At 48.3% G+C, this 14218-nt stretch overlaps 1 protein-coding gene across 7 annotated transcripts in view; it reads left to right on the top strand.

The window, feature by feature from the left end:
* The window catches only part of MAP3K3 (mitogen-activated protein kinase kinase kinase 3), a 2022699-nt gene that overhangs the window by 28352 nt on the left and 1980129 nt on the right, over positions 1 to 14218 (top strand). Inside the window, exon 2 of one of the 7 annotated variants that reach the window (XM_078645060.1) lies at positions 6783 to 10784. The exons of the other annotated variants lie outside the window; for them this stretch is intronic. Coding sequence (XP_078501186.1) covers positions 7560 to 10781 — 3222 coding nt within the window. The 5' untranslated portion in view covers positions 6783 to 7559 and the 3' untranslated portion in view covers positions 10782 to 10784. Of the gene's footprint in view, positions 1 to 6782; positions 10785 to 14218 lie in introns of those variants that run through there. 7 annotated transcript variants of the gene reach the window in all.

Below are 14218 nucleotides of genomic sequence, written 5' to 3'. Positions count from 1 at the left end.
AGGCCAAGGAGATATGTTGATGACTAGGTTCCTCTCTTGCTCGTTGACGCTTGATTCGCTGTCATACTCCTGGTGTGTACCCTGGGGTCTGCCTCGACCACCGGCTGCCAGGTGACATTGTTCCCCCTCCTGTTCTTGCCTCTGCGGGGTCCTGGGCCCCACGATAAAAAAGGCTGTTGATTTTGTTGTAAAGTAGTGGGGTCTTCTCCCCATTGTGGGTACACTGGTCCCATTGGTGGAGGGCCATATTGAAACTGAGGGAATTGGTACTGACCTTGGAAGGGGTTTCTTTAGGAACCTAGTCATCAACATATCTCCTTGGCCTTTAACAGACATGCAGAACCAAGTACTCAATAAAGGTTTAGGATATGTCTATGATATGTTTAGGATTATCACACTCCACGAGGAGTAGTAATGGAGTGTATTTCCATAGCACTCACCAAGAACTTTTTTGAGTATGAGGGCACCCTGTACCTGCAACGTTACGGAACGAGTATGGGAAGCACATTCGCGCCAAGCTTAGCGGGTCTATATGTACACCACCTGGAAGCTACCAAGATTCTCCATCCCAGCAATCCATTCAGGAGCAAAATCCGTACCTGGCGGCGTTATATTGATGACGTCTTGGTCATCTGGGAAGGGAATGATCAATCGGTTGCAGATTTCATGCTGTGGATAAACAACCAAAACGCCTTTCTGAAATTTACCCACCAAATGTCCAATGAATCATTGGTGTTTCTGGATTTGAACATCTACCATGAGGCAGGGTACCTAAAAACCGAAACACATTTTAAACCCACAGCTAGGAATTGCCTCCTTAGGTACGACAGTTTCCATCCACGTCACCTAGGAGAAAATTTACCATACGGTCAGTTCCTACGCTTGCGCCGCAATTGTAGCGACGTGGGTAAATACAAATCCCAAGCCCAAGATCTGAGTGTAAAACTGAAACAGAGAAGGTATCCGGATAGAGTCATAAAACAAGCAATGAAAAGGGCTTGTAATAACAACCGGGAAGCACTCTTGGAAGATAACACTCAGAAAGAAAAGACAGAAAACAGAACAGTCTGTGTAACAACGTACAGCTCAGTTTCCAACCAGATCTCAAAGCTGGTAAATAAACATTGGCGGATTCTGACGAGTGGTACTCTAGATCTAGAGAAACCTTTATTCGCTCACAGGAGAGGAAGAAATTTGAAAGACATCCTGGTGCATACCAGACCCTGTACCAATGTGATTCAACAAACCAGATTACAAGGGCTTCATGGACACCATCCATGTGGTAATTGTAATAGTTGCCACCTGACTGAGAAGAGCCTGACTCTCACCTTTCAAAATGGCACCAAATGGGAACAACGAGCATTTACAAATTGCAACAGCAGGAATGTTGTCTACCTCATCACTTGCCCATGTGGCAAGGAATACGTGGCTATGACAACACGCGCTGTAAAAACGAGAATAAAGTAGCACAAAAGCAATGTAAGATGTAAGAAACTAACTACAAAAATGGCAGCACATTTCCTGGAGGCACAACATTGTGTAAATGAAATACACTGGACTGTGATTAAACAACTGCCTTCAGACTTGGGCCTTTTTGAAAAGGAACAAAGGTGGGTGTTCCGTCTGGGCACAGACACCACCGGATTAAATGACTCCATTCCATGGAGCCAACTGCGATGATAACCCATAATTACTGTCACACAATCCCTGATAAACATCATAAAGGCTGTACCCTGAGAATATTGAATCTGACCTCGACTAACTCCCATTAAACCCCTTTCTTTTTTTCTGAGTCAGGTCATCAGAGACTTTGCTTACTCCACATTACTTTTCATTTTTCCATTTGTCTGAGTAACCTTTATCCCCGAGGTCTCTGGGCTCTGTATGTATTTCTCATTTATTGAGGAATAGCCCGAGAATCAATCTCGGATCGGGGTACTCTCACCGACGCATGCGCGAGCGTCTACAATCTCTCTTTGAACGCTTACGCGAGTTGCAGACACTACCGCTTCGCGCATGCGCTCACGAACAAAGTCATTTCTTCGCGCATGCCCTTTCTAATCAGACACACCCATCGTATGCACGCAGAACCGGATCATAACTTAAGAACTATGTCCTTTTTTGGGCAGATTCCGCTTTCAATTAGGTGCCAATTAGAACATCCTCAGGCACTATAAAAGGATGTTTGTTTAGAACGAACCGACACATTGTCGGAGCCGCGTTGAGGGGATGACAGCCTACCTGGCCATGCTGTAACCGTAAGTGTGGTGGTGCAGAGTTTGATTATCTGTATCTCTATTGCGAATTAATATCTGAGATCCTAAAACTCAGTTCCTTTAACATCCCACAGGTTGCTACATTGAGCAGAAAAAAGAACCCCCAATACCACGCTTTTGGCTCATGAGGCTACTTAGTCTTTATCTATAAGTAAGCAATGTATATATTGAATAATGTGTGATTCTCATTCCGATTCTTTCACCCTATGGAATCCAATGGCGACCTTCAGTAATAATTAATGCGTGTCCTTGTCTATATGTTTGTCCATGTTTTCTTTTTTCCATTTTTTACAGGGTTCCTGGACCTTATTTTTGGTTCGCCGTTACCCTTCCTGTGTATCAACACAGTTTTTTCTAAACATTTGTCCTAATAGGATATTATGTTTTATGTGAATTTTTGTTCATTCACAGGTTCTGATTAACGCCAATTGGGCTCAACGAACTTTCCTTAGAATACAGATAGGTACATTTCACCATTATTTATTTTTTGTAGAGCACACTTTAACATCTACTTATACATGTGAGTAAGGTGAGGATAACCAGTGCACATCCTCGTCCTGAAGAAGGAGTCTTCGACTCCGAAACATGTCAATGCACTTTCGAGGTTGATATACCATAATCAGTAAAAACAACCTCACCTGCACTTTTTTAATGATACCAGCCGAGGACTTAATAAAGAGATTTTGTTTTTTCCCAACGAGCCAGGTATCTTTTAACCATCACTTTTTCACCTCACCACTCACACATAACCACTCCACACACACCGACACATAGTTCACCTTCAGTGCTCCTACGTAGTCGTGAGTCGTAGCACGCCGCATTCCGTAGAGGTTTGCGAAGACCCCGATGATGAAGCATGACATCAAGGGGCCTGTTGGTGTGTGAGGGGTATTTAAACAACACTGGTTGCTCCCCACCACTGTAGGGATCACCGACACCATCTTAGTGGATTCTCTTTGTTTATACGTATTGCTAGGGGAGACAGAATCCACTTCTTCCTCTCCCTCCCCCTTTTTGTTAATTACTTGTGTGTCACATTGCTCAGTGTGCATGCACAGATGTGCATGCACACCTGGATTCGGTATTTTACCACACAATAGGATTGTGTGGTAAAATACCGACTCTTAAGGGCCTGTGACACTCTCAGGAGTGTCACCTACATTTGGATTTACCGAATCAGTAAAATTACCGATTCGGTATTTTACAGAATCGGTAAATTTACCGAATCGGTAAATTTACAGATTCTGTAAAATAATGGCCCCTACATGCCAATTCCTAAATACCGGTCGGTAATGTCCGAAATCGGCCGTTACCGACCGGTATTTGCTCTCCTACATCTGGCCCATAGTTATTTATATAGTTACGCAGATTGCGAACAGGCTTTGGAAGAATGCCTGCCACACAGTCATCAGCATTGTACCATTGTCCGGGCCCTTCACAATGGTTTTATACAATATGTACCCGCTCCTAACCCTGCAATTTCTTCATTGTCTTCTTTGCTCATCTCTTCCCTTCCTCCACTCGCTCAACGTCTTTATACAGCTGTACTCCCTCCCCATCTCACGTCTTAACCCTTATTTTGCCCTCTTAGGCACCCATCTCACACATCATCTCTAGTCCATTATTTCCTTTCCTACACTTCTCCTCTTTCTGTATCCTACTCTTTCACCCTTTTACTCTGTTCTCTCTCTCATGCTTTATTTTTCCTCTCTCCTTAATTTGATTTCATTCTCTTCTTTGTCTGTCCCCTCTTTTTTACCTCACCTTCCACTCTTTTTTGGTCTTTCCTCCTCTTCCTTCCCTTCCATCTCCTGGACCATACTCTGACGCTCTTCTGCTCTTAACTACTGTCTACTTTACCCTCTTTTGAAGTCCTCTCCCCTCCATTTTTAGGTCGAGCCTAGCGCAGCGCACATGTGCTACTCTATGGGAGGCTTCATGTAATCACTCAAAACTTTTCTTTGTGGGTCTGACTCCCCCCAAGCATTTGGTTGGCTGTGTCAATTTGAAATAGGAGGCTGCAAATGGCTAAAGGCGGGCGCATGTCCTACCTTTTTTGCAAATGTTCACTCACACGGCGTTTTGCTCTCGGGAGCGAGCAGTGGCGCACAGTTGGAAGCTGCATTCCTCCTGGGTCACGTGCTTTCGCTTGTTATCTGAGCAGTGACCTCTGCGTGACTCTTCCCCTTATTTGGCCAAGGAAACGTCAGCAGGGCACCTCGAGGCGTTTTATTTCACTGCTCGCACTACACAAGAAAACTGTTGCGTTTTAAGTGCTTCCGTACATTCTGTGTTTATTCGTTTTTAACTATATGTAATATTTATATTTTAGTTATAGCGCTTTGGAATTCATTTGTGGACTACCCGTTTCTAATTGTAGCTTGGTTTTCCCACTGTATATGACAGCACTACACTGCTTCCCAGGTGTAGTGGGATTTGTTTCTTCTTCGGTTCTTGAGCAATATTACTGGTTTGCCTGGGGATAGTTACAATGAGACTCCAAGTCTCACAGAGATTATTAAGTTATGCTCCATATATCTTGTTTGTGACCCAGAGAGTCCAGCCCAGGTATTCCACTCTCACTGTCTCTCTCTCTCACTGACTGACTCTCTCTCTCTCTCTCTCTCTCTCTCTCTCTCTCTCTCTCTCTCTCTCTCTCTCTCTCTCTCTCTCTCTCTCTCTCTCACTGACTAACTCTCTCTCTCAACCTAACTATATCTCTCTCTCTCTCACACTGACTCTCTCTCTCTCTCTCACACTGACTCTCTCTCTCTCTCTCACTGACTGACTCTCTCCCTCTCACTGACTCTCCCTCTCCCTCTCACTGACTCTCACTCTGTCTCACTGACTGACTAACTCTCACTGACTGACTAACTGCCTCTCTCGCTGACTGAGTCACTGACTGACTCACTCACTGACTGACTCGCTACCTCTCACTGACTCTCTCACTGACTGACTCTCACTGACTGACTAACTCACTCTCCCTCACTGACTGACACTCTCACTCTCTCCCTGACACTCTCACTCTCTCCCTGACTCTCTCACTCTCTCCCTGACTCTCTCACTCTCTCCCTGACTGACTGACTCTCCAACTGACTCTCTGACTGACTGACTGACTCTCTGACTGACTAACTAACTCTCTCACTGACTGACTGATTAACTAACTGACTCTCTGACTGACTGACTCTCTCACTGACTGTTATACAGGTACTATTTCCCAACCTTCACCCTCCTGTTATTTATGCTGCCCCCGCAAAACAAAACAAAACCATAACAAGCAGCCATTGGGACAGGCAGATAGAAGTTGCCAGCATTGAAAGGACAAAAAAAAACCTCAAGACATTATTTATTGTTAATATTTTTTTAATATTGTCGTTCAGTTGTACATAATGCTTTCTTGGTCATAAATACGGTAACAAAAATGCTTCTGACACTTCTTTATTATAACTTTTCAGCATGCTGCAGACTTCTGTACAGCACAGTTTAAAGACATGGGCAAAGTTTATATCTCTGGCTAAACACTTATACGGTCCCAAAGGCGAGACCTATTGGCTATGCCAATGCTTGATCTACATTCTCCTCTATCCCACCTGCATTTTAAGGTCGATCCTGTGATAGCTCATACGCTGCATTTGTGCGCCTTGTGAGATATATTATTAACAATAAAGGGTTTGGAACTCGCCCATTGCTTACCTCTTGTTTGTTTCAGAGTCACCCTTCTTTGCTGCCTCCAATTTTGCCTGCCCGTCACTAACCTACCTTTCTGTGTAGCAGAAAGCACAGATAGAATCCGCTTAATTAGTGTTTGTCCGCTGTTCGCGCTATGATTGATATACTATTATTTCTCCTCCTCTCTGTGTGATGTAGCCCCATCTTTTACTGCCTTCCCCACCCTTTATTTGTATTGTAATTGCATTTATATAGCACTTACTACCCCTGACGAGGCGTCAAAGCGCTTTTCGGCGAGTAGCACGCTACTGGGGGACCCACAGAGGACTAGTGTTGAATTAGTATAGAGAAACAATCAAGTACATTTTAAGTGGTGGATAGGTTAGTCAGTTATTTGGATTTGGAATGATAGCAGAAGGATAGAGGAGGACAAAAGGTTTGTAGTTATATAGCGCTTGTTACCCCTGATGGGGTGTTGAAGCACGCTATTCAGAAAGCCCGTAAAGGATTAGTGGTGAATTAATATGGTGAAATATGAAAGTAATTTCAGTGGTGGATATTAGTCAGTTATTTGGAGTACGATGGATAGCGGAGAGATGAAGGGGGAAGAAAGGTCTACATTCATATAGCATTTGTTACCCCTGATGGATGTTGAACCGCTTTTCTGGCGAGTAGCATGCCACTCCGGAACCCATAAAGGATTAGTGTTGAAAATTAGTATACTAAAATATGAAGTCATTTGAGTAGTGGATAGGTTATTGTAACGATGCGAGGCGGAGTGCTACCGAGGAGTGGTGGGCTCCCGGGAATGACCCTGTTGTGCCTCCTTCCTTGCAGACGGACCCCTGGGAGACCGGACTCGACGAACGGGATGAGGGACCTGGTGCCTTTAAGTGGGCGTTCTTGGAGGAGGAGGAGACCACTCCCCCTACATACGTCGCCAGGCCCGGACTGGATAAACCCCCGGAAGCAAGGTACGAGGTGTGTGACATCACCCCGGAGGAGGAGCAGGCGAGGAGCGGCGTCGGAGAGCGGTTTGAACGGAGCGGAGAAGGCGAATACGAAGGACAGCGAGGGAACCCGAAGAACATCACGGAGGAGGAGGAGAGACCCACGGAGTGCCAGGAGGCCAACGACACCACGAGCCGCCGTGCCACTCTCCCAGGGGAGGAGCGTGGCTGACCCAGGTACGGCAGCGTATGGCAGTGTGGGCGGGAAGGAAGAGCGTGTAATTAGTGTAAATAGACCCGTGTTTGTATCCCGCGTCTTTCCCTTCCTTCTGTGTTGCTTACCCCGCGGTTAACCCTCACCTTCTGTACGCCTTTCCCCCACGTCACTGACAGAAGTTTACTTGCACGTTATACACTGGTGAACTCCTCCCAGCCTCACCTCACACGGCCCCAAAGGTGCACTCCCCAGAAGGCAATTGAACTAACGGTGCCCTCTCTGTTGGCTTCCTTTACATGGGCTCCGGAGCGGCGAGCTGCCTCCGTGACCAGACCTTAAGGACAAGCCCCGAAACCCGAAGAACCGGAAGAGGACACCCGCGCTGCAAAAACGGATCCCAGCCAGTTTGCCAGGGAAAGACTCACGTTTAGAACCAGGAGAACTTTGATGCTCAATACCAAACGTGTTATCCCAATAAAACCCTCTTTACCTGCAAGACCTGGTGTCCTTCTACTCCCTGGTTTGCAACCTGTTCCAACCGTTAGGCCTGATCCAAACCCAAACCCCCCTATTCCAGGCGGCCCTGAGCAGCCGGCCCGGTCTACAGTGGTGTCAGAAGTGGGATCTACTCCCTCGGAAACCGAAACGATGGTGGATCAGGTCATACAAACCCTTATCGACGGGCAACAGAAGCTGGAATGGGCCATTAGCCAACAAATCAGCACAGCGGACGCGGATCGGGCCTTGTTCCGCAGTACAATGACTCAACAGATGGATAACCTACAGAAAGCAGTACAGACCCCAGGGTCCGCGGTCTTGGGGGACCGAAGACCGGCCGGTCCTCACCCAGCCAGGGTAGCCTTACAGAAGTACGTCACGGGGGAAGACCCGGACGCCTTCCTGGTTAATTTCGAGAGGGCAGCCCGTGCGTGTGGGTGGCCGGAAGAAAAGTGGCCCTTCTTTCTCGCACCCTTGTTGACGGGTGAAGCACAGACGGCCTACCAGGTTGCAAACCATGCCGGTACCTCCTCCTATACCGCCATCAAGGAGGTGATACTGGATCACCTTGGGATGGACGCCGAAGCATACCGCATCAGGTTTCGGAAGGAAAAGGGGGTTACAGGGGAAAACCCCAAAACCCTGTATTTACGCCTGAAGATGGCAGCGGAGAAATGGTTGCGCCCCGACGACCGGAGCAAAGAGGAAGTCATGACCAGCATAGTGCTTGAGCAATTCATGGAGGCCCTCCCCTACGGGACACAAAGATGGTTAAGACAGCACCCAGGACTGACCGCCGCCCAGGCCATAGAGATGGCGGCCAACTATACAAGAGCCGCACCCAGATCATTTCCCTGGGAGACAGAGAAAACCACAAAGACACCGGTGCCACCCCATAAGACAGAGAAAAAAAAACCCGTCTACGAACCCCTAAAGCCACGACCATTCAGAGCGGAGGTCGCTCCAATGAGGGGTCCCCAGTGCTTTGAATGTGGGGAGTGGGGCCACATAGCCCGAATGTGCCCCCGAAAGAAACCAGTCGAGGAACCCATGGAAGTCGGGTATATCCCCAAAGCTGTGCTGTACACCGCTGAAATGGGACCGTCATACTACGTAAGGGTACTGGTGAACCACGCCCCGGTAAAGGCACTCTTGGATTCCGGGTGCAGGCAATCAGTCATACGGGAGTCTCTACTGGTTCCTTCCCAGATAGGGTGGGAGGATAAGGTACACATCCGGTGCGTCCACGGGGACGTTAAGGCTTATCCCATCGCACGCATCTCCATCAAACCAGTAGAGGGGGAGCCTTGCACAGTGAGAGTGGGCGTGGTGGCGTCTCTGCCTGAGGAACTGATTCTAGGGGTGGATAATCCACATTTCCTGGCCCTGTTTAAAAGGGAGTTGGCCAATCATCCGGTGGAAGCCTTCTTGTCTGCTGAGCCCTGGGTCATAGACAAGGGGTTCAAATTCGCCCAAGCCAACGACCCTACCCTCTTAAATGCGTGGGAGGCGGCTCACGTAGCACAAACAACGGCCACAGCGCAACGTTACCCCCGCTTCCGTATCAGAAGCGATCTTCTCTATCGGGAAGGGGAAGAGGGAGACCAGGGACAACTAGTGGTGCCTAAAGAATTCCGCGAACAGATCTTGTTCTATGCCCATACACATCTAACCGCAGGACACAGTGGGGCCGAAAAGACCACCCAAAACATCCTGCGTCTGTTCTATTGGCCCGGCATATATAAAGAGACAGAGGCCTACTGTCAGCGGTGCGAGGTGTGCCAGAGGAAAAACCTGACCAAACCCCCTGCAGTACCCTTACAACCCCTGCCCATCATTGGTAATCCCTGGGAACGAGTAGGGATGGACATCATAGGGCCCTTGCCACGCACCACGAGGGGCCACACCTACGCCTTGGTAATAGTGGACTATTCCACCCGGTTCCCCGAGGCATACCCCCTAACCACCCCGACCACCAAGAACGTAGCAGAGAAGCTGGTGGAACTGTTTTCGAGAGTAGGGTTCCCCCGCGAAATACTAACTGATCAGGGGACTCCCTTTGTGTCACGAATGATGGGAGAGGTGTGCAAGACCCTGGACCTAACCCACATCCGCACTTCCGCTTACCACCCCCAAACGGATGGTTTAGTGGAACGATATAACTGGACGCTAAAAACCACGCTGAAGAAGCTGTTGGGCTCAGAGACCAAGGACTGGGACAAAATGCTCCCGTTAGCGTTGTATGTAGTCAGGTCCCAGGTCCAGAGCAGCTTAGGATGTTCCCCATTCGAGCTTTTGTATGGCCGACAACCGAGGTCCCTCCTAGAAATAACCAGAGAAGCATGGGAAAGGGAAGAGGCACAGGAGCAGCGCTCCCTGCTTGACTACACCCAGCAGTTGCGGTCCAGATTGGGCAAGTTGAGAGATCTGGCATACTCAAACCTACAGTCGGCCCAGAGCCGCCAAAAGCGATACTATGACAAAGGGAAAAGGAGGAGGGAACTGAACATAGGGGACTGGGCTTTGGTGTTGCTACCTTCGTCCACGCAGAAGTTCCGGAGTGAATGGAAGGGACCGTTCCAGGTCCTGGAGAAATACGGCAGCACGACTTATAAAATACGAATGTCGCCCAGACGCACGCAATCCTTCCACATAAATCTCCTGAAGAAGTGGTTAGGATCGGTTCCCCAGCCGTCCCATCTAGTGCTACCTGAAGTGAGACCCGAGTCCACCCTGGAAAGCCTACCCATCAATCCAGAACTCACTGAAGGGGAGAAGCAGGCCTTACGGGATGGACTCCGCTCTTTTTCACACTTGTTCTCAGACACTCCTGGGTGCACTCACCTAGCTGAACATGAGATACACACGGCCCCAGGGAGCATAGTAAAACAGAGAGCATATCGCATCCCTGCTGCTAAAAGAGCAGACGTAAGAAGGGAAGTCGCGAGCATGTTGGAGCTGGAGGTCATCAGACCATCGAAAAGCAGCTGGTCATCCCCCATAGTCATGGTGCCCAAGCCCGACGGGTCTACCCGTTTTTGCATGGACTTTAGGGCGTTAAACGCAGTGTCCACATTCGATGCGTTCCCCATACCTAGGGTCGACGAACTCATTGAGCGAATAGGGGACGCAAAATACATAACAACACTGGACCTGACAAAAGGGTATTAGCAGGTACCCCTAAGGGAGGGGGACCGACACAAAACTGCCTTTGCCACCGAGGACGGGTTATATGAATTCAACGTCCTCCCTTTCGGACTCCACGGGGCACCCGCCACGTTCCAGAGGCTAATGAATAGAGTGTTGGCTCCGCATACCAGGTATAGTTCTGTGTATCTTGATGACATTGTCATCTTCAGTCAGTCATGGAAGGAGCACTTAGAACACCTGGCTGCAGTGCTGTCCTCTCTGGGAGAGGCCCGTCTACACGTCAATGCTAAGAAATCCCGGGCCGCCTTCCCAAAGGTGAAATACCTCGGTTTCATGCTGGGGAATGGGGTCATAGCACCCCAAGAGGAGAAGATAAAGGCTATCACTGAAACCCCTTTCCCCTCCACAAAAAGAGAGCTAAGAGCATTCTTGGGCCTGGTGGGGTACTATAGACGGTTCATCCATAACTTCGCAGACATAGCCACCCCCCTGACTAACCTGCTACAAAAGAACGTCAGAAACGCGCTGCCGCTGCCCCCTACGCAAGAAGCCAGGGTTGCCTTCCTTCATTTAAAGAAAGCCATCACCACCAGTCCAGTGCTTCTTCCCCCTGATTTCGGACGGCCCTTTTCCCTTGCTACTGATGCTTCGGAGACTGGTATCGGGGCGGTTCTGTCACAGATAGGGGTGGACAATGCTGAACATCCCGTACTGTACATCAGCCGTAAACTCCACCCCCGGGAACGGAAGTATCCCACCGTTGAGAAGGAGTGCTTGGCCATACGGTGGGCTGTTGATAAACTTCGTTATTACCTGGAGGGCAGGGCGTTCACGCTGTACTCTGATCATGCCCCGCTGCAGTGGATGCAGAGGAACAGGACTCAGAATGCTCGGATACTTCGGTGGTTCCTCTTCCTCCAGCCCTTTGCATTTACAGTGGTCCACCGGAAGGGGAGGGACAACGGGAACGCTGATTTCCTCTCCCGCATGCCGGTTCTCCCCGATCGTGAGAAACCAGGGGGGGTGGAATGTAACGATGCGAGGCGGAGTGCTACCGAGGAGTGGTGGGCTCCCGGGAATGACCCTGTTGTGCCTCCTTCCTTGCAGACGGACCCCTGGGAGACCGGACTCGACGAACGGGATGAGGGACCTGGTGCCTTTAAGTGGGCGTTCTCGGAGGAGGAGGAGACCACTCCCCCTACATACGTCGCCAGGCCCGGACTGGATAAACCCCCGGAAGCAAGGTACGAGGTGTGTGACATCACCCCGGAGGAGGAGCAGGCGAGGAGCGGCGTCGGAGAGCGGTTTGAACGGAGCGGAGAAGGCGAATACGAAGGACAGCGAGGGAACCCCGAAGAACATCACGGAGGAGGAGGAGAGACCCACGGAGTGCCAGGAGGCCAACGACACCACGAGCCGCCGTGCCACTCTCCCAGGGGAGGAGCGTGGCTGACCCAGGTACGGCAGCGTATGGCAGTGTGGGCGGGAAGGAAGAGCGTGTAATTAGTGTAAATAGACCCGTGTTTGTATCCCGCGTCTTTCCCTTCCTTCTGTGTTGCTTACCCCGCGGTTAACCCTCACCTTCTGTACGCCTTTCCCCCACGTCACTGACAGAAGTTTACTTGCACGTTATACACTGGTGAACTCCTCCCAGCCTCACCTCACACGGCCCCAAAGGTGCACTCCCCAGAAGGCAATTGAACTAACGGTGCCCTCTCTGTTGGCTTCCTTTACATGGGCTCCGGAGCGGCGAGCTGCCTCCGTGACCAGACCTTAAGGACAAGCCCCGAAACCCGAAGAACCGGAAGAGGACACCCGCGCTGCAAAAACGGATCCCAGCCAGTTTGCCAGGGAAAGACTCACGTTTAGAACCAGGAGAACTTTGATGCTCAATACCAAACGTGTTATCCCAATAAAACCCTCTTTACCTGCAAGACCTGGTGTCCTTCTACTCCCTGGTTTGCAACCTGTTCCAACCGTTAGGCCTGATCCAAACCCAAACCCCCCTATTCCAGGCGGCCCTGAGCAGCCGGCCCGGTCTACAGTTATTCTGTTATTTGGGTAGTTGGCGAGATAGAAGAGGAAAAGAGGTTTGTACTTATAACGCGCTTGCTACCCCTTATGGGATTTTGAAGCACAAGTAGCACGCTAGTGTTGAATGAGTATGGTGAAACATGAAATTAATTTTAGTAGTGGATATGTTAGTCAGTTATTTGGATAGAGAAGGGTTGGGGAGGGGTAGAAAATGGAAAAGGTTTGCATTTATATAGTGCTTGTAACCCTGATGGGGTGTTGAGACCCTTTATTGGCGAGTAGCATACTACTCTGTAACCCATAAAAGATTAGTGGTGAATTAGCATATTTGAATATGGAATTTGAGAAGTGAACATGTCAGTCTGTTAATTTTGATTGAAAAGGATAGTTGAGGGATAAAAGAGTAAAGGATGATTTTTTTTTAGGTCTTAGATTTTTTAGGTCTTAGCAGTGGGAGGAGGCTTTTGGTTGAGTAAAAATTAGTTTTGAAGGGGAGGAGTCAGAGGGAAGAGTTTCAAAAGGTTTGTTTTAGGGGATCGGTATAGTAAAAAAGGTGTCAGATGAGGCAAGGAGGGGTAGAGTAGGAGAGAGTCGAGAGGTTTTTTGGGGATCATAGTAGTGGTATGGGGTTTAGGATAAATGAGAGTGGATGTAGAGGATATATTGGTAGATGTATAGGATGAGAGATAGGGTAGTGCATTGGAAAGAGTAGTAGAAAGAAGTTTGAGATGAGTCAGAAGGTTGGGCTAGAAGATATATTGAGAGAAGAAAAGGCTGAGAAATAGGGCAGTGCTTTGGAAATGCTAAATTAGAAGAAAGTGATAAATATATAGATCCATAAGTACATTGAACGTATATAGATACATAAAGGAGGTAAGTATATGTAGATTAAAGATATTGATAGAGACACAGGATGAGAAATAGGGTAGTGCATTGGATATGCTTTTTCAGGAGAAAAGTAACAGACACACAGATCCAAGTACATGGAAGGTACATAGATGCACAATGGAAGTATTTACATGTAGACCAAAGATGAATTTTATTTATTTATTTATTTATTTATGTATTTATTTATTATTAATTAAAAAAATAAAAATTCCCCTCTCAACAACATAATTATTGTACTTGTTTATACAAAGCAATACACAAAGATAGGTACACATCTATAGGAAAAACAAATGCTTATATACAGAGGGATACGCTGCAAATTTCTGTTTGCGATTGGTGCTTATGTGGGGAAGAGCCGAATCTTGAGTAGTTTTCTGAAGATAAGGTGGTTGTCGGTGGACCTTATGTTGGGAGGTAAAGAGTTCCATAGTTTGGCTGCTTGAACAGAGAAGGATGTGCCACCCATGTTTTTTTTCTTGTATCTTGGGATTTTGAGGCTAGATGCTCCTTTAGAGCGGAGATTCCTTTGTTGAATG

The sequence above is a fragment of the Lissotriton helveticus genome, chromosome 5_1 (assembly GCF_964261635.1).
Source record: "Lissotriton helveticus chromosome 5_1, aLisHel1.1, whole genome shotgun sequence".
NCBI classification, from domain to species: Eukaryota; Metazoa; Chordata; class Amphibia; order Caudata; family Salamandridae; genus Lissotriton; species Lissotriton helveticus.
This window is presented reverse-complemented; position numbering and strand designations above follow the sequence as displayed.